This window comes from Ovis canadensis, chromosome 13, assembly GCF_042477335.2.
Source record: "Ovis canadensis isolate MfBH-ARS-UI-01 breed Bighorn chromosome 13, ARS-UI_OviCan_v2, whole genome shotgun sequence".
Taxonomy (NCBI): Eukaryota; Metazoa; Chordata; class Mammalia; order Artiodactyla; family Bovidae; genus Ovis; species Ovis canadensis.
Window position 1 is genome coordinate 35,634,375 of NC_091257.1, and position 23,010 is coordinate 35,657,384.

At 37.1% G+C, this 23,010-nt stretch overlaps 1 protein-coding gene across 1 annotated transcript in view; it reads left to right on the forward strand.

The window, feature by feature from the left end:
- MALRD1 (MAM and LDL receptor class A domain containing 1) overlaps window positions 1–23,010 on the forward strand; it is a 595,589-nt gene that overhangs the window by 344,775 nt on the left and 227,804 nt on the right. The window contains exon 29 of the mRNA XM_069547391.1: window positions 1,269–1,452. Within this exon, the coding sequence (XP_069403492.1) occupies window positions 1,269–1,452 (184 nt within the window). The remainder of the gene's footprint in view (window positions 1–1,268; window positions 1,453–23,010) is intronic.

Consider the following 23,010-nt stretch of genomic DNA (forward strand, 5'->3'; position numbering starts at 1 on the left):
TTTTTTTGCTGTTGTTATTGTTAAGATTATGCAATATGTCACATTATGTCTTATCATGTCAGGTCATGTTGTACTTGGATTATTCATCTATTAGAATATTGTACTGCTAGCAGACCAAACTTTGACATTCAGAATATTACTAATTTGGGTTCTTGAACTTTTTAATCAATAGAAATTGATAAGAGGGAAGACAAGAAATTCGACCAAGATTTCATTGGGACTCGTGCTACAGCATCAGGGAGCAAAAACAAGTGCCAGTTTCCCTTGCTTGGGTCCCTTAAGGGGGCTGAGGAATGGTATGGGTGGTCTGCCCACTTCCTTGGTGGTACTGTTGTGCAGGAATCATGCACTGTCCCTGCTTTTGCTCCTGGCACCTCAGAAGTGGGAGTTGGGTTTTAGTCTTTTTGTAGCTTGTTCATAATTTACTCCACCTGTGCATAGGTACAATTATTTTTAGTCCCTTGTAGTTTCTTAATATTCCCTTGGCCAAGGAAACATTTGTCTTGAGGGGAGATATTTAAATGTTTTCTTAGAAAATTAATTTTTCCTTTACAATTTGAAGAATTTGCTCTAAAATACTGTTAAGCCTAATGTAATAATCCTAGTAGAATTTTATAAATAGCCAAAATCATATGATCATCTAATAGAATTTTTGAAATACCATCTTAGAAATAATCACTTTCCATTCACTTCACAATATCTTATATCTATCAGGGATCTGTGATTTCTCCCAGCTGTTCCTCCTTTCTTCTCTCTTTTCTCTTTCCTTAAGTTATTTCAGGTCTGTAAAGAAAGGTATTGGGTTGGACAAAAAATTTCACTTGGGCTTTTCATAAGATATTACGGAAAAACCCTAATGAACTTTTTCGCCAACCCAATACAGTATCAGTGATTAAAGAATGGGCATAGAAGTTTGGCGGGAAGGGTACCTAGAGCAGTAAAACCAGGGCTTCAGTAAACTGTTCAGACTCCATCAATTATCCATTGAGAACTCTGCACACAAGCAAGAAGTGGGTTTAACTGAGTATTCACTTGCTAATAATGATGTCTCTGAAAATATTGAAACAAGTTTACAAGTCTTGCTCATATTTCTTTTGGGAATACTTTAGTAGATTAATGGGCCTCTGCTTCAATGGGGTAAAGTATACCATGACTATTATCAGCTTTAATCAGTTTTCACTGGTCAAATGCTTGTGTTCTAAATAATTGGTGTTTTTTCCTTCTTTTGTGTTAAATTATTTGCCTAATGCAAACTTCTTTATCTTTAGACAGAGAAAGGATTATCTAAAGTATGGGAAGAAAATAAGCAGAACTCTGGTGATCGCTGGCAAAAGGCTGTCATCCTTCTAGGAAAGTTAAGGAATTTCGAAGTCATATTTCAAGGCCTCCGTACACGGGATCTGGGAGGAGGAGCTGCAATTGATGACATTGAATTTGAAAACTGCATGACTGGTAAGTTTCTGGAAGGCTCTGCTGTTTGGAAGCACACATAAAACCTAGCCATTTATCTTTGCTTCATGTTTATAAAATGTTCTGCAGTTACATATTTTGTATGTACATAAAAATCAATTGAAAGAGATGATTTTATGATGGTTGAATTTACAGCTCCATGTTAAGAGATAATAGTTTCTCCATCTTTGATTATATATACTTTTTCATCCCTTGATTTTAAAGATAATTCCTCTCTTCCTTCTGTGTTAACGTCTTTTTCTAACATGTAGAAGTGTTTTTCTTTGAATTTATTTTTCAACACAATTTAAACCATAAGCCTAATATTCTCATACATTTATGTAATTAATTTTAAATGAACCAGTAGAAAGGGTTAGAAAACAGGAAGTTAGTGGCTATATAAAAAATATATACAACTAGGCGTAATTCAAGCAGAACTTGAACTGAGAGCTATGCTTAAGGCATCTAAAAAGCTACGCATGTACACCCGTGGTGGATTCATGTCAATGTATGGCAAAACCAATACAGTATTGTAAAGTAAAATAAAGTAAAAATAAAAATTAAAAAATAAATAAATAAATAAAATAAAAAGCTACTCTAGCCAGTGAACAATACTTTGAAAAATATATTATCATTTATCATGTTTCTAAATCTGAAGTATAATTACACTTAGATTCTCTTTATTAAACTACCCAGAAAATGTAAAAAATAATTATAAATATATGTGTACAGTTTCACAACTTCAAAGTTTCTTTCTGAGAAGTTATTCCATCTTATTTGTGAAATAGTACAGTGTGATATGTCCTGCCCATGAAAGATACACCTTCTGTGATTTCCTATGCTGGTTCCCTTAAGGGAAGCCCCTGGGACTGAAGAGCTAAACCTGAGTGCTGCTTAATGCTATTGCTGCTTTCATATTAAAATATCACTTCACTGAGACATTTTGAAAATATGACTTTGATTTTTAGTGCTGTTAGAGCATTTGCTTTCTTTATGAAAAGCCTTCTGCTTAGATGTCAGTCTGTTATTGAGTCCCCCACCCCTCTGCTGTGTTTCCAGCAAAGGCAGCTGATACTCAGCTATTATATGTATAAACACACACACATTACATAAAAGCAGAATGCATGCACCCTGGATAATCTAGGGAGCAGAGAATCTGAAAACAGGGTTTGGGTGTGGAGGTGTTTGGAAGAGGATTCCTGGACCACAGAAAATGGGATCTGAAAATATAATCATGAAAAAGTATCTTAGAAGTTAGAATGTGCTTCTTTAATGCTTTTCTAGTAACTTCCTAGTAATATGCTGCTGCTGCTGCTGCTGCTGCTGCTAAGTCACTTCAGTCGTGTCCAACTCTGTGTGACCCCATAGACAGCAGCCCACCAGGCTCCCCCGTCCTTGAGATTCTCCAGGCAAGAACACTGGAGTGGGTTGCCATCTCCTTCTCCAACGCATGAAAGTGAAAAGTGAAAGTGAAGTCGCTCAGTCGTGTCCAACTCTTAGAGACCCCATGGACTGCAGCCCACCAGGCTCCTCCATCCATGGGATTTTCCAGGCAGGAGTACTGGAGTGGGGTGCCATTGCCTTCTCCCAGTATCATGCTAAATTTCCATTATAGTTTGTTACTAAATTTATAAGTGATTCTGGCAAGTTCAAAAGGAGAAACTCTTCAAAGCTTTATCTAAGATTTTTAGAAAGAAGCTTTTATTAAATAGGAGAGATTCTTTTCTTCTCAAGGAAAGCAGAATGATTCTTGGATGGGTTGATTCAGTGCAGAAAAAATTTTGAGAGTTATTATTCCAGTTTTGCCAAGTTTCATGTTGAAGTTTTTATTCTCTTAAAGTCCTGTGAAAATTTACATGATTATAATGCATTCAAGTCAACTGAACATTCATTCCCCTTACTGACTAATACTTTATTGTCTTATATTTAGTGATATAGTACTTTTAAGTCTTTCTATGTCATAAATAAAGAGGCAATTTTGGTTAATTGTAGTGAGTATACTCAATTGCGTGTCAAATGTATTTTAGGAAGAAGTAACCGTTTTCAGTAGCCAGGCTGTTGCATATGTCTGGAACTAAAAAAAAGCAATAATTTTTTTGGTCTTCTTAGTTTTAAATTATAAGCCAATAAATTAGCAGTGCTGTGAAAAATCAGTAAGAAGAAGCAATTAGTGTATAAGTTGATCTAGGTTGTTTTCTCCTATTGCTAATTTAGAAGATAATGGTATCTGACAAAACATCAGAGAGACAGTATAGAATGGTGGTTAGAAACAAGGAGTGGAGTCAAACTACCTGGATGTGGAAACTGGCTCTGCCACTGACTGACTTAGGTGAGCTTATTTCACTTTTCCTCAGTTTCTTCATCAATAAAATGGGTACAATAGTAATAGCACTTCTGTCATAGATTTCTGTGAATACTATATTACTATATATAAATTACTTAGAATACTCTTGACACTTAGTAAAAACTTTATGTATTGCATTGCATTGTTTCACCCACCATCATTATATTAACTGAGTCATATTTTTAAATGGTACTTTATTGCTCTATTAAGAAACCAGCTTCAGATCCTATGCAAATAGATCACCATAAAATCTATCATGGAACTGATTCTCATTCAAGATGAATAATTTTAAAAATGACTTAATATTCATTTATCTTATCATTTCCTGCCAGTTACAATAGAACATATACTGTATGATGCCATTTATATAAAATGCCCAGAATAGGAAGTATATAGAGACAGAAAACAGATTACAGGCTCAAGAATATGGGGTGGGGAAGTGACTGCTGATAAATATAGGGTTTCTTTATGAGATGAGGAAACTATTTTAAGTTTTTATAGTGATTGTTACACAATTCCATAAATATACTAAAACCATAAAGTTGTAAACTTTATATGGATGGACTTAATGGTATCTAATGGAGAAGGCAATGGCACCCCACTCCATTACTCTTGCCTGGAAAATCCCATGGACAGAGGAGCCTGGTGGGCTGCAGTCCATGGGGTCACTAAGAGTCAGACACGACTGAACGACTTCCCTTTCACTTTTCACTTTTCACTTTCACTTTCACTTTTCATGTGTTGGAGAAGGAAATGGCAACCCACTCCAGTGTTCTTGTCTGGAGAATCCCAGGGACGGGGGAGCCTGGTGGGCTGCCGTCTATGGGTTCACACAGAGTTGGACATGACTGAAGTGACTTAGCAGCTTAGCAATGGTATCTAAATTATAAATTATTTATCAAAAGCTATTAAAAATAATGAATTCAGAAAAAATTCTGGGAAAAATGGTGGTGGTGGTGAATAGCTTTTGAACTTTCCCAAATTCTCACATAAAACAGAACTGGGGACTATAGCCAATATTTTATAATAAGTATAAGTGGAGTACAATATCCTTTAAAAATTATGAGGCACTATATTGTACCCCTGTAATTTATATAACACTGTTACATCAACTATACTTTAATTTTTAAAATTAAAAAAGAAATAGTCAAAGCCTAGTTGGCAGTCTATAAGCTACAGAAAACATATGCAGCAAAGTAAGTGAAAATGCATTCCCAAGAAACCCAATATATAAGCTACTGAGGATAAACTGCCAACAGCCACAAGATCTGAATGGTATTTGTGTGTATGAGACAGAAGCCAGGACAATCACAAAATTGTCCACAGATACTCACTTGAAGATGCAGTCACGTGGTTTTAAAATGGCAGCCAAAACTGGGAGAGATTTCACCTACTTTTAGGATCATTGGGACCAAGGGATCTGTGGTTAAGTCTGTGGAGCTGGAGCAGTCTAAACCCCAGGAACACTCAAAATGGATCCACCAGGATTCCCTTTCAGGACAGCAGCCCACATTCAAAAACAAAACAAAAAATGAACAAACAAAAACACCACTGGGAGTGAAGTCAAAATTGAACAGGGAAAGATGAGAACAGAAAAGACTAACATCAAAGAGTTGGAGGGACCTAGATCCAGAAAATTTTGAAAAGCACATCATTATGTTTCATGTATATAGAGTATATAGACTTATAAATCTTCCTAGAGTCGTAACAGAGTGTCTCTGAGATTTTTCAAGGACTTTTTGACAACTCTGGAATCTATGCATACTTTTTAAATTTCAAAATTAATGAGAACAAAGTTTTAAATTGATCATGAGTGAAAGGGGAGAAATTAGAGGCTATAGATGAGATATATTTGATGGTTATCTACTTTACCTGAAGATAAGAAAACTATTTCAGCTTCATGTCTACTTTTTACCTTCCACTCAAAAACACATAACTTGGTCTACTAAGTAATATTTAGTACATGGACAACATAAAGCTAGATATATACCCATTATTTCTTTGCATTTAGAGCACCTCATGGTGCTACCTTCAATTAACTGTCAAAATTATTATTATTTTTTAAACAGAAAAAAAAAGAATAGGTCTGTCTATGCTGTGTGCAGGGACACATTAGCATACCTCTTTTTGGACAAGTTAAAATAGAACCTAGTAGCTTATTCATTTTTGAAAAAAATGACTGTTAATAAATTTGATTTTTTTCTCTTTTTATTTTTTTAAAATATAAATTTATTTATTTTAATTGGAGGTTAATTACTTTACAATATTGTATTGGTTTTGCCGTACATCAACATGAATCCACCACAGGTATACATGTGTTCTCTATCCTGAAACCCCCTCCCTCCTCCCTTCCCATACCATGCCTCTGGGTTGTCCCAGTGCACCAGCCCCAAGCATCCAGTATCATGCATCAAACCTGGACTGGTGATTCATTTCATATATGATATTATACATGTTTCAATGCCATTATTCCAAATCATCCTACCCTCTCCCTCTCCCACAGAGTCCAAAAAGATTGTTCTATACATCTGTGTTTCTTTTGCTGCCTCGCATACATGGTTATTGTTACCATCTTTCTAAATTCCATATATATGTGTTAGTATACTGTATTGGGTTTTTTTTTTTTTTTCTGGCTTACTTCACTCTGTATAATTGGCTCCAGTTTCATCCACCTCATTATAACTGATTCAAATGTACTCTTTTTAATGGCTGAGTAATACTCCATTGTGTATATGTACCACAGCTTTCTTATCCATTCATCTGCTGATGGACATCTAGGTTGCTTCCATGTCCTGGCTATTATAAACAGTGCTGCGATGAACACCGGGGTACACGTGTCTCTTTCAGTTCTGGTTTCCTCAGTGTGTATGCCCAGCAGTGGGATTGCTGGGTCCTAAGGCAGTTCTATTTCCAGTTTTTTAAGGAATCTCCACACTGTTTTCCATAGTGGCTGTACTAGTTTGCATTCCCAAGAAGAGTGTAGGATGGTTCCCTTTTCTCCACACCCTCTCCAGCATTTATTGCCTGTAGACTTTTGGATCACAGCCATTCTGACTGATGTGAAATGGTACCTCACTGTGGTTTTGATTTGCATTTCTCTGATAATGAGTGATGTTGAGCATCTTTTCATGTGTTTGTTAGCCATCCGTATGTCTTCTTTGGAGAAAGGTCTATTTAGTTCTTTGGCCCATTTTTTGATTGGGTCGTTTATTTTTCTGGAATTGAGCTTCATAAGTTGCTTGTATATTTTTGAGATTAGTTGTTTGTCAGTTGCTTCATTTGCTATTATTTTCTCCCATTCTGAAGGCTGTCTTTTCACCTTGCTTATAGTTTCCTTTGTTGTGCAGAAACTTTTAAGTTTAATTAGGTCCCATTTGTTTATTTTTGCTTTTATTTCCAATATTCTGGGAGGTGAGTCATAGAGGATCCTGCTGTGATTTATGTCGGAGAGTGTTTTGCCTATGTTCTCCTCTAGGAGTTTTATAGTTTCTGGTTTTATGTTTAGATCTTTAATCCATTTTGAGTTTATTTTTGTGTATGGTGTTAGAAAGTGTTCTAGTTTCATTCTTTTAAAAGTGTTTGACCAGTTTTCCCAGCACCACTTGTTAAAGAGATTGTCTTTACTCCATTGTATATTCTTGCCTCCTCTGTCAATGATAAGGTGTCCATAGTTGCATGGATTTATCTCTGGGCTTTCTATTTTGTTCCATTGATCTATATTTCTGTCTTTGTGCCAGTATGATAGTGTCTTGATGACTGTGGTTTACCTTCCTCTGCAATTTTCTGGAAGAGTTTGAATAGGATAGGTATTATCTCTTCTCTAAATTTTTGGTAGAATTCCACTGTGAAGCCGTCTAGACCTGGTCTTTTGTTTGCTGGAAGATGTCTGATTATAGTTTCAGTTTCCGTGCTTATGATGGGTCTGTTAAGATTTTCTATTTCTTCCTGGTTCAGTTTTGGAAAGTGGTACTTTTCTAAAAATTTGTCCATTTCTTCCACGTTGTCCATTTTATTGGCATATAATTGCCTATAATAGTCTCTTATGATCCTTTGTATTTCTGTGTTGTCTGTTATAATCTCTCCATTTTCATTTCTAATTTTATTGATTTGATTTTTCTCCCTTTGTTTCTTGATGAGTCTGGCTAATGGTTTGTCAATTTTATTTATCCTTTCAAAGAACCAGCTTTTGGCTTTGTTGATTTTTGCTGTGGTCTCTTTTGTTTCTTTTGCATTTATTTCTGCCCTAATTTTTAAGATTTCTTTCCTTCTACTACCCCTGGGGTTCTTCATTTCTTCCTTTTCTCATTGCTTTAGGTGTAGAGTTAGGTTATTTATTTGACTTTTTTCTTGTTTCTTGAGGTATGCCTGTATTGCTATGAACTTTCCCCTTAGCACTGCTTTTACAGTGTCCCACAGGTTTTGGGGTGTTGTGTTTTCATTTTCATTCATTTCTATGCTTATTTTGATTTCTTTTTTGATTTCTTCTGTGATTTGTTGGTTATTCAGCAGTGTGTTTTTCAGCCTCTATATGTTGGAATTTTTAATAGTTTTTCTTCTGTAATTGAGATCTAATCTTACTGCATTGTGGTCAGAAAAGATGCTTGGAATGATTTCAATTTTTTTGAATTTACTAAGGCTAGATTTATGGCCCAGGATGTGATCTACCCTGGAGAAGGTTCCATGTGCGCTTGAGAAAAAGGTGAAATTCATTGTTTTGGAGTGAAATGTCCTATAGATATCAATTAGGTCTAACTGGTCTATTGTATCATTTAAAGTTTGTGTTTCCTTGTTAATTTTCTGTTTAGTTGATCTATCCATAGGTGTGAGTGGGTATTAAAGTCTCCTGCTATTATTGTGTTATTGCTAATTTTCCCTTTCATACTTGTTAGTATTTGTCTTACGTATTGTGGTGCTCCTATGTTGGGTGCATATATATTTATAATTGTTATATCTTCTTGGATTGATCTTCTTGGATCATTATGTAGTGTCCTTCTTTGTCTCTTTTCACAGCCTTTATTTTAAAGTCTATTTTATCTGAGTATTGCTACTCCTGCTTTCTTTTGGTCTCTATTTGCATGGAATATCTTTTTCCAGCCCTTCACTTTCAGTCTGTGTGTGTCCCTTGTTTTGAGGTGGGTCTCTTGTAGACAACACATATAGGGGTCTTGTTTTTGTATCCATTCGTCTTTGTCTTTTGGTTGGGGCATTCATTTACATTTAAGGTAATTATTGATAAGTATGATCCCATTGCCATTTACTTTATTGTTTTGGGTTCAAGTTTATATACCCTTGTTGTGTTTTCTGTCTAGAGAAGATCCTTTAGCATTTGTTGGAGAGCTGGTTTGGTGGTGCTGAATTCTCTCAGCATTTGCTTGTCTGTAAAGCTTTTGATTTCTCCTTCATATTTGAATGAGATCCTTGCTGGGTACAGTAATCTGGGCTGTAGGTTATTGTCTTTCATCACTTTAAGTATGTCCTTCCATTCCCTCCTGGCCTGAAGAGTTTCTATTGAAAGATCAGCTGTTATCCTTATGGGAATCCCCTTGTATATAATTTGTTGTTTTTCCCTTGCTGCTTTTAATATCTGTTCTTTGTGTTTGATCTTTGTTAATTTGATTAATATATGTCTTGGGGTGTTTTGCCTTGGGTTTACCCTGTTTGGGACTCTCTGGGTTTCTTGGACTTGGGTGATTATTTCCTTCCCCATTTTAGGGAAGTTTTCAACTATTATCTCCTCAAGTATTTTCTCATGGTCTTTCTTTTTGTCTTCTTCTGGGACTCCTATGATTCGAATGTTGGGGTGTTTAACACTGTCCTGGAGGTCTCTGAGATTGTCCTCATTTCTTTTAATTTGTTTTTCTTTTTTCCTCTCTGATTCATTTATTTCTACCATTCTATCTTCTAATTCACTAATCCTATCTTCTGCCTCTGTTATTCTACTATTTTTTGCCTCCATAGTGTTTTTGATCTCATTTATTGCATTATTCATTATATACTGACTCTATTTTATTTCTTCTAGGTCCTTGCTAAACCTTTTTTTTGCATCTTCTCAATCCTTGTCTCCAGGCTATTTATCTGTGATTCCATTTTGATTTTAAGATTTTGGATCATATTCACTATCATTATTTGGAATTCTTTCTCAGGTAGATTCCCTATCTCTTCCTCTTTTGTTTAGTTTGGTGGGCTTTTCTCCTGTTCTTTTACCTGCTTGGTATTCCTCTGTCGCTTCATCTTGTTTATATTGCTGCTTTTGGGGTGGCCTTTCTGTATTCTGGCAATTTGTGGAGTTCTCTTTATTGTGGAGTTTCCTCGCTGTGGGTGGGGTTGTACAGGTGGCTTGTCAAAGTTTCTTGGTTAGGGAAGCTTGTGTCAGTGTTCTGGTGGGTGGAGCTGGATTTCTTCTCTCTGGAATGAAATGAAGTGTCCAGTAATTAGTTATGAGATGTCAATGGTTTTGGAGTAACTTTGGGCAGCCTGTATATTGGATCTCAGTGCTGTGTTCCTGTGTTGCTGGAGAATTTGCATGGTATGTCTTGCTCTAGAACTTGTTGGCCCTTGGGTGGTACTTGGTTTCAGTGTAGGTATGGAGGTGTTTGATGAGCTCCTGTCAAATAATGTTCCCTGGAGTCAGGAGTTCTATGGTGTTCTCAGGGTTTGGACTTAAGCCTCCTGCTTCTGGTTTTCAGTCTTATTTTTACAGCAGTCTCAAGAATTCTTCTATACAGCACCATTGATAAAACATCTAGGTTAAAGATGAAAAGTTTCTCCACAGTGAGGGACACCCAGAGAGGTTCACAGAGTTACATGGAGAAGAGAAGAGGGAGGAGGAAGTTAGAGATGACCCAAATGAGATGAGGTGGAATCAATAGAGGAGACAGCAAGCTAGCCAGTAATCACTTCCTTATGTGCATTCCACAACTGGACTGCTCAGAGATGTTCACAGAGTTATACAGAGAAGAGAAGAGGGAGGAAGGAGACAGAGGTGGCCAGGAGGATAAAGTGGGGAATCAAAAGGAGAGAGACAGATCCAGCCAGTAATCAGCTCCCTAAGTGTTCTCCACTATCTGGAACACACAGAGATTCACAGAGTTGGATAGAGAAGAGAGGGAGTAGCGAGGAGACACAGGTGACCTGGTGGAGAAAAAGGAGAGTCCAAGCAGAAAGAGAGCAGTCAAGCCAGTAATCTCATTCCCAAGTAAAAATGGGTAGTGAAGATTGAGTTCTTAAAGGTACAAAATTGATAACAAATACCAAAAAGCAAAGATTAAAAATCTAGAGTGTGCAATTTCAAAAATACAATATTAAAGAAAAGTTAGAAAAAAAGAAAGAGGAAAAAAAGTCAAAAAAATTATAAAATATGTATATATATATATATATATATGAAGTTTGCTTTTAAAAAATAGGGTCCTTTTTTTGCAAAGTAATAGTAGGTTATAAAAGTGAAAATTAAAGGAGTAATAAAGGACTTAAAAATTTTTTTAATTAAAAAAAGAATAATCATAAAAATAGTAAAAATATTTCTAGGACTTTGGTGTTGTGGGTATTGTGGGATCAGTTCATTTTTGGATAGCTCCTTGGTCCGGCTTATATTTCTCAAGATCTGTAGGCCCCTTCCTATGTAGTCGGTACTAATAACAGGGTTTTAATCTATTGCACCTGTCACTTCCAAGGCGCTTCCCTCTGTTTGAGCTTCTTCTGTTTGCTGGTCTCTTCAGTGTCTGATTTCCACCCTGACGCAAAGGGGCGGGTGGTGGACACTTTTTTAAGGCTCACTTGTTCAGTCGCACTGTGGGGAAGGAGGGACGCTGCAAACAAATAACTCTGGCATGTGCTCGCAGTGCCTCAGCCATACTGTGCCTGCCCCCGCTCATGGCGCATGCACCCTCCCTGCCCACACTGCTCAGGCTCTAGGTTGCTCCGCTGGGAACCGTCCAAGGCTGGCGCTGGGCTGCGTGGACCTCCCAGGTCTAAGCCGCTCAGGTTCAGGCACTCGAGTAGTCCTCAGAGGCACAGATTTGGTTGGGCCTGCATTTTATGCCCTTCCCAGGTCCGAGCAGCTCAGGTGATGAGGTGTTTGCCCAGCGCAGTCGCTGCGACTTACCGCCTCCCCTGTTGCTGCCACTCGGTTTTCTGGGTGTACAACCAGCGCACCTTCTCAGGTGGATGTTGACTGTCCAGAACCCCAAGAAGTCTTAGTTAGCAAAGAAGCCTGCTTGCAGTTTGGCAGATAATGTCTCTCTGGGGCTGCGATTGCCCCCTTCCGGCTCTGGCTGCCTGTCACCAAAGGGGTATGGTCTGCAGCCGGCTAGTTCTGTTCAGTCCTTTGTTCTGTGTGTGGGCCTGGTGGGGTCTTTGGGGTCTTCGTGGGGTAGCTATCCCACAGTCTAGTTTGCTAGCCCAAGTTAGTTCGCTCAGATTGCCCTCGGGGCATTCAGGCCAGCTCCTTACTCTAAGCAATGCAGCCTGCACCTCCCTGCCCAGCCCCTGCTTGCTAGTGGCGGGTGCAAGCGTATGTGCTGCTTCTCTGCTGGGGGAGTTACCGCTGGGCTCATAATCTGTGGGTTTACATTTTTTATTTATTTTTCCTCCCAGTTATGTTGCCCTCTGTTCTTCCAAGGCTCGCCACAGACAGCAGTGAGAGTTTTTCCTGGTGTTTGGAAACTTCTCTCTTTTTAAGACTCCCTTCCCAGGACAGAGCTCCATCCCTACCTCTTTTGTCTCTTTTTTGTCTTTTATATTTTTTCCTACCTCCTTTGAAAGACAATGGCCTGCTTTTCTGGGTGCCTGATGTCCTCTGCCGGCATTCACAAGTTGTTTTGTGGAATTTACTCAGCATTTAAATGTTCTTTTGATGAATTTGTGGAGGAGAAAGTGGTCTCCCCATCCTATTCCTCTGCCATCTTAGGACCGCCTCCTAATATTTTCTCTTTTTAAATTCAAGTTGATTTAGAAATTATTTGTACAAAAATCTTATAAAATACAACCACCATTCTATAACACAGAAAAGTAGGAAGGGAATTCATATAGTGACAGAAGAAATATTCCATCAGTGTAACTTATAAAAGTGGCAATTCAAAATTTAAAAGGTTACTCAATTTTGGATCAATATTATTTATTAAGTAAAATCAATTATTATGCACAGTCATTCAGCTGATACTTATTGAGCTGACTATTAATACTAAATATCAGTTATGTCAATTTTACAGTAACAACGCTAGGTGCAAATCCTAGTTTGACCACTTGATATCTACTCTGTGGTTTTAGGCAAGTTTCATAATCTTCCTTTGTATTCTTTTCCTCAGCCAGAAAATGATAGGAATACTGCTTCCATCTCAAAGAGCTCTTACAAGGATTAAATCATTTACTTTAAACAAATTCTTTGAAGAATATGTGGGGCATAAAAAGCACTGAATATTTGTTGACTACAAGTATAGATGAACAACAATGACAAAAAGCTTGACATTGTTCTAGGCACAACACTTTCTGTATCAGCGCTTAAAAGCTGGTTCTGTCCATTCCCATGTTCAGTCAGTCTTTATCGCTCAGCTACTAGGCTACAGAAAACTGCAGTGAACTATGTGCATCTTTTTGAAGCAGGGCTGAAATGCCTGTGGTTCACAGTGTTTGGCTTTCCTGATTTTCCATGTCCCCTTTCAGTACTCCTTTCTCGATGCCCGGCATTTCCTCCCCTTCCCTGTGTGCCCCTCCTGTGTCTTCCACTGCCAGCACTGCTCTGTGAGCAGTCTCTAAGACAGTGGTAAGCTCAGGACCTTGGGATAGGAGCCAGTAACAGTATAAAATGTTGCCTTTTCCACTGAAAAATCTAAAAGATCCAATTGAATGATGACCAGTTTTCCATTGAAGGAAAAGAAGGAAATAGTTCAGGGATTGCAAATGCTTCCAGAAGTCAATAAAGTCTTCTAAGTAGACAGGAGCCTAGTAGCTACACCGTCTCTCTCTTAATTCATATAGAGGAAAACACCTCATGCTCCCCCAAATAATCCTAAATGTGAAAGGAAGGAAGCAACCTTGGGGAGAAAGTAAGAGAAGATAGCATCATTATAATATCAGATATCTAGTACGTGGTCTTCGCACATCACCTAAAAAGATTATAATGACTCTCATACCTTTTGTTTTCCCCCTTAAACACTGTAGGTATGACTCCTCAGTGTCCTGTAAGCAGTAATTGATTTGGAGTGAAAAATAGTGGTTTGATGGTAATGATTTCAGCGCAGCCTCACTCAGAATTCAAATTGAACTTGGGAGATCACAAAACAGTGATTGCTCTACATAGAGTTCACATTTACATAAATCTATACACACTACCCTGTGGAGTGACTTCAAAACTTTGCTTCTTCACTTAGTTAATCTGAAAAACTGTATTTCTGCTCAACACAGGAGTGTTCAAGTAATTTTCTCTTATAGCAAATGTCAGAAGAGGAGAAAAAGGAAGATGATAGTAGAAAAAAGATTAATTTTCTCACCATAGAGAAATAATTAAAAGTGACTTTTATTTTTAATAACTAATGGCTAGATAATATGTAGTGCTTTATAATGTAAGAGTACATAAAAGATGAATGAATGAGTGGATGGATGAATGGGTGGATGGACCAATAGATGGACAGACAGATGGATTAATAGAAAACATTTATTCAAATCTTATTATATTTGAAAAATCAGAACAGAGCTTTCATTGAGTTACAGTCTGCTGGCAGAAGCAGACAATAAGCAAAGTACTGGGCACTATGAATGGTATAGGGAGAAAGTGTTGGAGAATTATTATCCAGATTAGAGTAGTTAAAGTAATCTCTGAAAGTTACAGATGGGCAAAGGCTTGAATGTACTAAGAGGCAACCACATGAGATTTCCCTGGTGATCCAGTGGTTAAGACTCTGTTTCAAATGCAGGGGCCATGGGTTCAATCCCTGGTCAGGAAACTAAGTTCTGACATGCCTCACAACATGGCCAAATATTTAAAAAAATAAAAAGGGCAAGCACACCAACACCCTGGGGAAAAGCACTCCAGGCCTTAGGCACAATAAGGCAGACTCACTGGGAGGGAATGCATTCCTGAAGCAGAAGGAAGTGTGGGGAGATGGCAGTGACCCTCAGGATGCAGAGCTTTGTCCTCAGCTGCTTTGTGCTAGGGTCGTCTCACAGCCCGGAGGGGAAGCAAGCAGACTCTGGAGTCAGCCTTCTTAGGTTTAAATTCTGTCTCTGCCTCTTAGTTGCTGTGTGACCTTGAATAAGCACTTATCAACTCTTTACCTCAGTTTTTTATGGCAATGAAAATCAGACCTACTCTATAGGGCAATTTGTGCGGATTTAGCAAGTTAATATGTGCCAGAAGCTTTGAACAGTAACTCTTTGTGGTAACTACTAAGTAAATGTTAGACATGATTATCATTGAAATCCTCACCATTATGTTTAATTTAATCATCACTGCAACTCTGGAAAATTGAGGGATCCAGAGGTTGTACTAAATAATTCCAACCAGCTTGATTTCTTTACTGATGCTTAACGGCACAGAAACAGCCGTATTGACCCATAACAGCATAGAGTACTATTAAAATCATGATGAATACTCTGGAGTAAAAAGAGTCATGCAACACCTGCCACATCTAGTTTGTCAATAATTTCAAATGCTCTTGGAAGAAAGGCAGCATCAGACATCACTTGTACTCCTAACAGTGGTGTGTTTTAGTAACACTTGAAATATTTTCAACATTATAAATCCTGTTTAAAAAAAAAAATTCATGTTCAACCAGCCGTCATTGTTACAGACTGTTTTATTTTGGATTCAGAACATTTTTCAGTAAGATGAGGGAGGGGAACACACTTTGTGAACAAACGTAATAGCACTTGAATGAGATTCAATTCACAGCAGTTTCTTTATCTGATTATATACAACCGTTCTTATTTTAGGTTTTCTTAAACTGCAATGCACCTTTTGTGCATAAAGCTAAAAATTTCTGCCAAGAATTGATATAATTTTTTAAACATATTCTATGTGACAGAGCCAATTCATATCTTTAAATTAAACCTGATACTTTATATTGAACTTTATCTGTTGGCTGGTGAAATGTCCAGTGATTCTCAAGCAGTTCTGAAAAAGACTATGAAAAAGTACTTGAAGTAACTACTTTACATTTCTGCAAATATCTTTTATGAGTTAACAGAAAGTATCAAGGTCACACCTGAAAAATTTTGTTATAATTAATATATATCCTGATTTATATTATATTCCTCTCCCAACTTACATATCAATAAGATATCCATCCATCCATAAATGCATATTTTACTAAGCATATACTTTATATATTATGTAGAAATTAAACATTTTGACTTTTCAAAGAAAGGTAACTAGTTTTTATTGATTCAAAAATGTTTATCAAAAGGGAATAATGGTGATCTCAATTCATTGATTTATGAACAAATACTACAAAATTTTTAAACCTACCATTGTACATTACAGATATTTACTGCTTTGATATATCCATTTTTTCCCCTGAGTGTCCCTGAACCTTTCAGATAGGTAGTTCCATGTAAAAAAGATGCGGCCAGAGTGCCATGAGGACGTGAAATGTCATTTCCTGGCTGAAGCATTTCCAAGCTGTTGCACAGCCCACCTGGTCTCCTGCTGCTGCTGCTGTGGTTGAGGCTGCCTCATTTTCTAGGCAACATGTCTACACCTGCCTGGTCCCCTTGAGTTTGCAGAGAAAAATCCCTACTTTCAACTTGTTATAGACCTAGATAGCAAAGTGACTGGAAAAAAAAAAAAAGATGTTTTCGAGATTTGGAGATTTTTAAAGTCTCATATAATCTAGTCAGATCTAATGAACACATCATGCATTTTCCTGTGTTAAATTCAGTAATATATTTTTACAGTTAGGGCTATTCTGTAAAAAAATATATTTATTGTTCCTATACTAAAACTTTAAATACATTAAGAAAGAACATCTACAGCATTCCTGGCTCCAGTCTTATGGTCAGAAAATTAAGTTAACACTAAGCAAAATTCAAAACCAAGAGGTGGAGAGACCCCTTGTGGCATCAACCCTCTCCGGACATTGACAGCAGTATGTTCACTTTGCCTCACTGCTTGAATTAATTTTAGCCAGGCCTCAGGGGAGAAGTCTCCCTGTTATAGTCAGCCAACAATATTATTCTTCATTAACTCTGAGAGCCACCTTATTTGCTTCTTGTAAAATCATGGAATAGATTCTTATTCCTGATTCCATGTCCATGTTTTAGACAATAGGACTGAGTAATTGAGTTTATTATATCTTTAATCAGCTATTTTAAATTAAAAAATCAAAGCCATGAATGGATCTAATTATTTTAATGTTGCATTCAAGTCAAGCATTTATTATGTACCTAGAAAATATCAAATCTTAATTTATCTTTTAATAAATTTGATAAAATTATCACTTCAGTGTCAAAAAAGTCTACATCTAAAGATGTAACTATAATTATATCATCATGACAAACTGATTATTATAATTAATGTGATTGTACTTGATTATAATCAAGCACAATAATATAACTTGGTTTGTTCATAATATTAAGAAAATATAATTACTTGAACATAGAATTTTAGTAAGCCTTCAAAAACCTTTGAAATATCCATAAATTCAAATGAAGACTGCTATAGATCTGAATACTAACATTTTCCTCAATTCATGCAATTTCTAATTAGAATTTGTTTCAATTACAATGAACATTTCCCCACTTAATATCTATTAGGTCAGTAAGACCATTGCTTAGAGAATTTGTGATAGTATGAAATTTCAATTTTTACTGAATTTTATTTTTGCTAATTTCTAATCAAAATGAATATTAATATTTATGAAACTTCCATTTTACACTGATATATGTGTGTATATACATATTTTAAAATTTCCATTACACAGTTGAAAGGTAAAGTCTTCAGTCCTGAAACAAATATAGGATAGGCTATGCATATATATAGGATATGCAAGATAGAAGTGTATGTAAAATAAGTAGATGTGGAACTCAAATTGATACCCAGTTATTTCAAACATAAATAGGTTTCAACAAAATCCATAGATGCTTACACATTTACAAATATTAGGCCAGGACCAGAAACTAATTTTCTGTCTGTTTGATGAAACGCACACACATATACATGCACACACACATACATATACACAGAGGCAAGCATGAGTTTATGCAAAAACCTCATAATTTGGATAATCATACAAAAGGGCTTATGGGAAAACAGGATTGGGACAAGCCACTATAAGCATAGATAACTAAGTTATACAGTGCTAGTATAAATAGCAACCATAATAAAAATACAGGCACAGTTCAAAACGTTTTTAAAATCCTAATAAAGGAATCCTAATAGAGGAACTTTTCAGCAAATGTGCTACTTTACCTAAAAAGGTGTGTGGGGTAGGATGCAAGGAATCCTGATGAACAGGTGGTGAGAAACAGAGTTTAAGGCTTTTGAATTATGGAGACATGAGAAAGTGACAAAAGAAAAAACAAACGAGAGCCTGTGGAGAAACAGAGCAAAGAAACATGGGATGAGGTACATACTTAACAGCCCTGTATTTTTTTGTTGCTCTCTGGGTGAGCTGTTATAGAGTACTTCCGTCTCTTCCACTATGCCTTCTCTGCAGAAGACTTTATCATAGAGGGAAAAATAATGTAGGAATCCATACAAATTCTGGGCTGTATTGACTTAATTCCTTCATTGTTTAGCTGCATACAAACTTCATTATTTTATAGAAACCTGCATTGCATACTTGATCATCAAGACAATGAAAGGAAGCTAATATATTTTGAACACCTAGCATCATGGGTGGCATGGTGAAAGCAGACCCTGTGCATACGTAGTGTCTTTTAAGACAGGAATAGGATATTTAATGCAGAAGAGGTTCTTGAGGGATTTGAGCAAAATGAGTCAAACAAATTGCTTGGAAAGTTGCCTCTGAGGAGCTGGGAAATGCAGTTTTAAATTGTTGATTAAATGGTCAGGAAAGAGTTCAGCAGAAAAACAAGTGTGGTTGAATTTCTTTCCACTCATTTACTCCTTGGGCTGTCAGTCTTTATACATCCTCACGATCATTTCTGAGACGTCTCTAGGTTAATTAGGTCTAGTTTAATCACCAAAAATATCAAACATAAAGAGTTTATTTAAGGATACAAGGAATCTCAGGAAACCCAAGCTCGGGAGAGCAGTCCAGCTTCAGGAAGATTCTAAAACCAAGAATTGGAAAGAGGGAAATTGAGCTGTAATCTTTCTGTGCCTCTTTGCTTCTCTCTGTATGCCTGTTTGGGGCTTTTCTACTGTGGAACCAGCTTTCTTTGCTTCACCGTATATGGCAAAAAATGTTACTACACCACAGGATTCAAGAGCCTCAAGACACCATTGCAGAAACCCATTAGTTACATTTTTTAGTTCTCTGGTAGGTAACTCCAACTGACCTATCTTGGGTCAAATAGCCATCTTCAGACCAGTTAACTAATCTGATGTCAGAGACATGTGCAAACATGCCTACTGAGCCCCCACTTTGATGACCATGTGGCCAGGTGAATGATGCGGAGTCATCACATGAAGGGAGTGGGGTAAACAGGTCCACTCTTGGCTCATTGATCATGTATTCTTAGAATAGTATTCAGTCAACAAATATGAATACAATGCCTCCACAAATAAGTACACAGATGAGGTACTTATTCCAAAGGATGGCTAGTCTGATGGCATAGGTGAAAAGTAATTAGCTAGAGTATTGCCATAGAAATAGAGAAGGGGAGATAGCTGTATGAGGTATTGGCAGGGAGATGGTAGTTCAGGATGAATGCTTTAGCTCCAGTCATAATATCTCCCTCCCAGCTGGCAAGAAAATAATGGAAGAAAAAGATAAAGAGCCCATACCAACTATTCTTTAAAAAGTTTTCTTGAAGCTGGTGTCTTAAAATTCCACTTATAACTAATCAGTCAAAATTTTGTTTCATAGTCAAATCATAAGGAAAGTTTGGAAATATGTTTATTCAAAACTAAGGAAGAGGAAGGGAATGGATATTTGTTTAGAGAATGACTAGCCTACCACAAGTTCCTACAGGCAATATCCCAGCCTAGTGGTGTTGGAGAAGACTCTTGAGAGTCCCTTGGACTGCAAGGAGATCCAACCAGTCCATTCTGAAGGAGATCAGTCCTGGGATTTCTTTGGAGGGAATGATGCTAAAGCTGAAACTCCAGTACTTTGGCCACCTCATGCGAAGAGTTGACTCATTGGAAAAGACTCTGATGCTGGGAGGGATTGGGGGCAGGAGGAGAAGGGGACGACGGAGGATGGGATGGCTGGATGGCATCACCGACTCGATGGAGGTGAGTCTGAGTGAACTCCGGGAGTTGGTGATGGACAGGGAGGCCTGGCATGCTGCGATTCATGGGGTCACGAAGAGTCGGACACGACTGAGTGACTGAACTGAAAGGTGTACAGAATGATGAATTTAATATATATTGTCAATAAGAATGATTAATAAAATGCAAATTTCCACTGGCAACCCTTTATTGCTTTCTGTTTCTTCTCATGCTATCTGTTAAGGTTCCTTATTGCTCATTCTTCTCAGCCTTTGGCCATATTTCCCTTGTTGCCATAATTCAACACATTAAACCTTTCTTAACCTCCTACCCTTTCCATCTAGATTGCTTTCCCTTTTTAGTGTAGGTAAACTATCTATATCTTTAAATCCTCATTGCTCACTGTTTTTCATTAAATTTCTATAAAGAATTTTTTCCTAATTTAGTAGGTAAAATGATATATCTACATCTGTACTTAATAATGCACATAATTTTTTTTCACTAAAATACCTGTTATTGATCATTCACATTTCTTCTTTTAGATTTGTCCATTCCTTTCCTTGTCAAAAATTTGTTTTGAGCTGTTTGCTTCTTGCATTGATTTGGACTTGTTCTTTCTTCACTAATTATATAAACATTTTTTAATAAGATATATTGTATATATTTTTCTTGCTTTTACTGTTTTTTTTTCATGTTTATGATGAGGTGAAAGGGTTAGTCGCTCAGTCACGTCCTACTTTTTGAGACTGCATGGACTGTAGCCTGCCAGTCTCTTCTGTCCATGGGATTCTCCAGGCAAGAATACTGGAGTGGGTAGTCACTCCCTTCTCCAGGGGATCTTCCTGACCCAGGAATTGAACCCAGGTCTCCTGTATGGCAGGCAGATTCTCTACTGTCAGAGCCACTAGGGAACTTTTGATGAAAGCATCCTTGTCCAACTTATTTAACCTAATTTAATGAAGGTTTTGTTCTATACATGTGCCTTTGTTATATAGCTTCAGATATATAGCTTCAGAGGTTAAATAAATACATTTTATTCTGTTTTCCATCTTTACATTTTAAAGCTTGTATTTAAATATTCTTGAACATACTGCTGCTGCTGCTGCTAAGTCGCTTCAGTCGTGTCCAACTCTGTGCAACCCCATAGACGGCAGCCCACCAGGCTCCCCCGTCCCTGGGATTCTCCAGGCAAGAACACTCGAGTGGGTTGCCATTTCCTTCTCCAATGCGTGAAAGTGAAAAGTGCAAGTGAAGTCGCTCAGTCGTGTCCGACTCTTAGCGACCCCATGGACTGCAGCCCACCAGGCTCCTCTGTCCATGGGATTTTCCAGGCAAGAGTGCTGGAGTGGGGTGCCATTGAACATACTACTTCATCACCATTTGGATTTTTTCTAACTTTAATTATGCTTTATATTTTTGGTTGTTGCTTTTTCTCAAGCCCTCTACCAAACAATAAAATAAAATAAAACCACTGTTAGATTGTTTTTTTTGCTTACAACATGCTGGTGCATTTTATTATACTTTCCAAGTATTATAATCTACTCTTTTCTCTTTTAATCTGTTGTGCTTTGCACTTGGGGAACCTTCTGCATTGATTTTACATGTTTATTTCTTAGTGGTTAATTAGAATTCTCTTAGTTATCCCACTCTGGTGGAAACTAAAATATGGAATTAGGTGATTACCCTGATTATCAAGGACTCATAGGAATTCATTTAGCAGGGTCATACTTTCATTTTCTTTATTGCTTTAAATATAAGCATAGTATTATTAAAAGGTTCTTTTAATCTGTAATAAGCTAAATGTGTTGGTTGAACTAATAAGAAAACAAAAAATGACAGTAAGAAATTAATGATTTTATTATTCATTGATTTTTTTTTACTCTTGTTAACATTTCTAGATCACTTTAGTGTGAGTTATTTTATGCCCAGCTATACCTTTATGTGTTGAATCACTGATTGAAAGTCATCTATGATATATTAAATATTATAAACACATTTAAATGAAGTTGAGAGGCATACAGCTCTCTTTGGGTATTGGATGCAATTGCCCAATAAGTTACGGAATGTTTTACAGAGACTATGAGAACATATGCTCAATAAAGCCTATGGAGGCCTTCAACAAGGCATAAACCATATCCCCTGTGTTTAGATGATCTGAAAAATTCAAAATCTCCAATGTTCTAGACTCTTCTCTTTCTCTCACTCTTTTTCTCTACTGTTTCTTAAAAGCAGTATTTACTTCCTTGTAAATCAGCTAGAGGAAAACAAATATCATATATTAACACATTTATATGAAATCTGCAAGACTGAAGGCAGGGGGAGAAGGTGTCAACAGAGGATGAAATGGCTGGATGGCATCATCGACTCGATGGACATGAATTTGAGCAAGCTCCAGAAGTTGGTGATGGACAAGGAAGTCCGGTGTGTTCAGTCCACGGGGTCACAAAGGGTCAGACATGACTGAGTGACTTAACTGAATATAAAGTCTAGAAATAGATACTGATCAGTATATTTGCAGGGCAAGAATAGAGATGCAGACATAGGAAACAGACTTGTGGACACAGCAGGGGGAGGATAAGGTGGGGTGAATTGAGAAAGTAGCATCAAAACATATATATTACCATAGCTAGCGGGAAGCTAGCTATGTAACACAGGGAGCTCAACTGGCTGTTCGCTGGTGACCTAGAGAGGTGGACTAGGATGGAGGTTGGGAAGGAGGTTTGTGAGGGAGGAGGCATATGTATACTTAAGGCCAATTCGTGGTGATGTAAGGCAGAAACCAATGCAATATTGTAAAGCAATTATCCTCCAATTAAAAATTTAAAAAAAGAAAAAACTATATTCTCATGAAAAATTTTAAAAACCAGTTGTTTACTTCCTACTG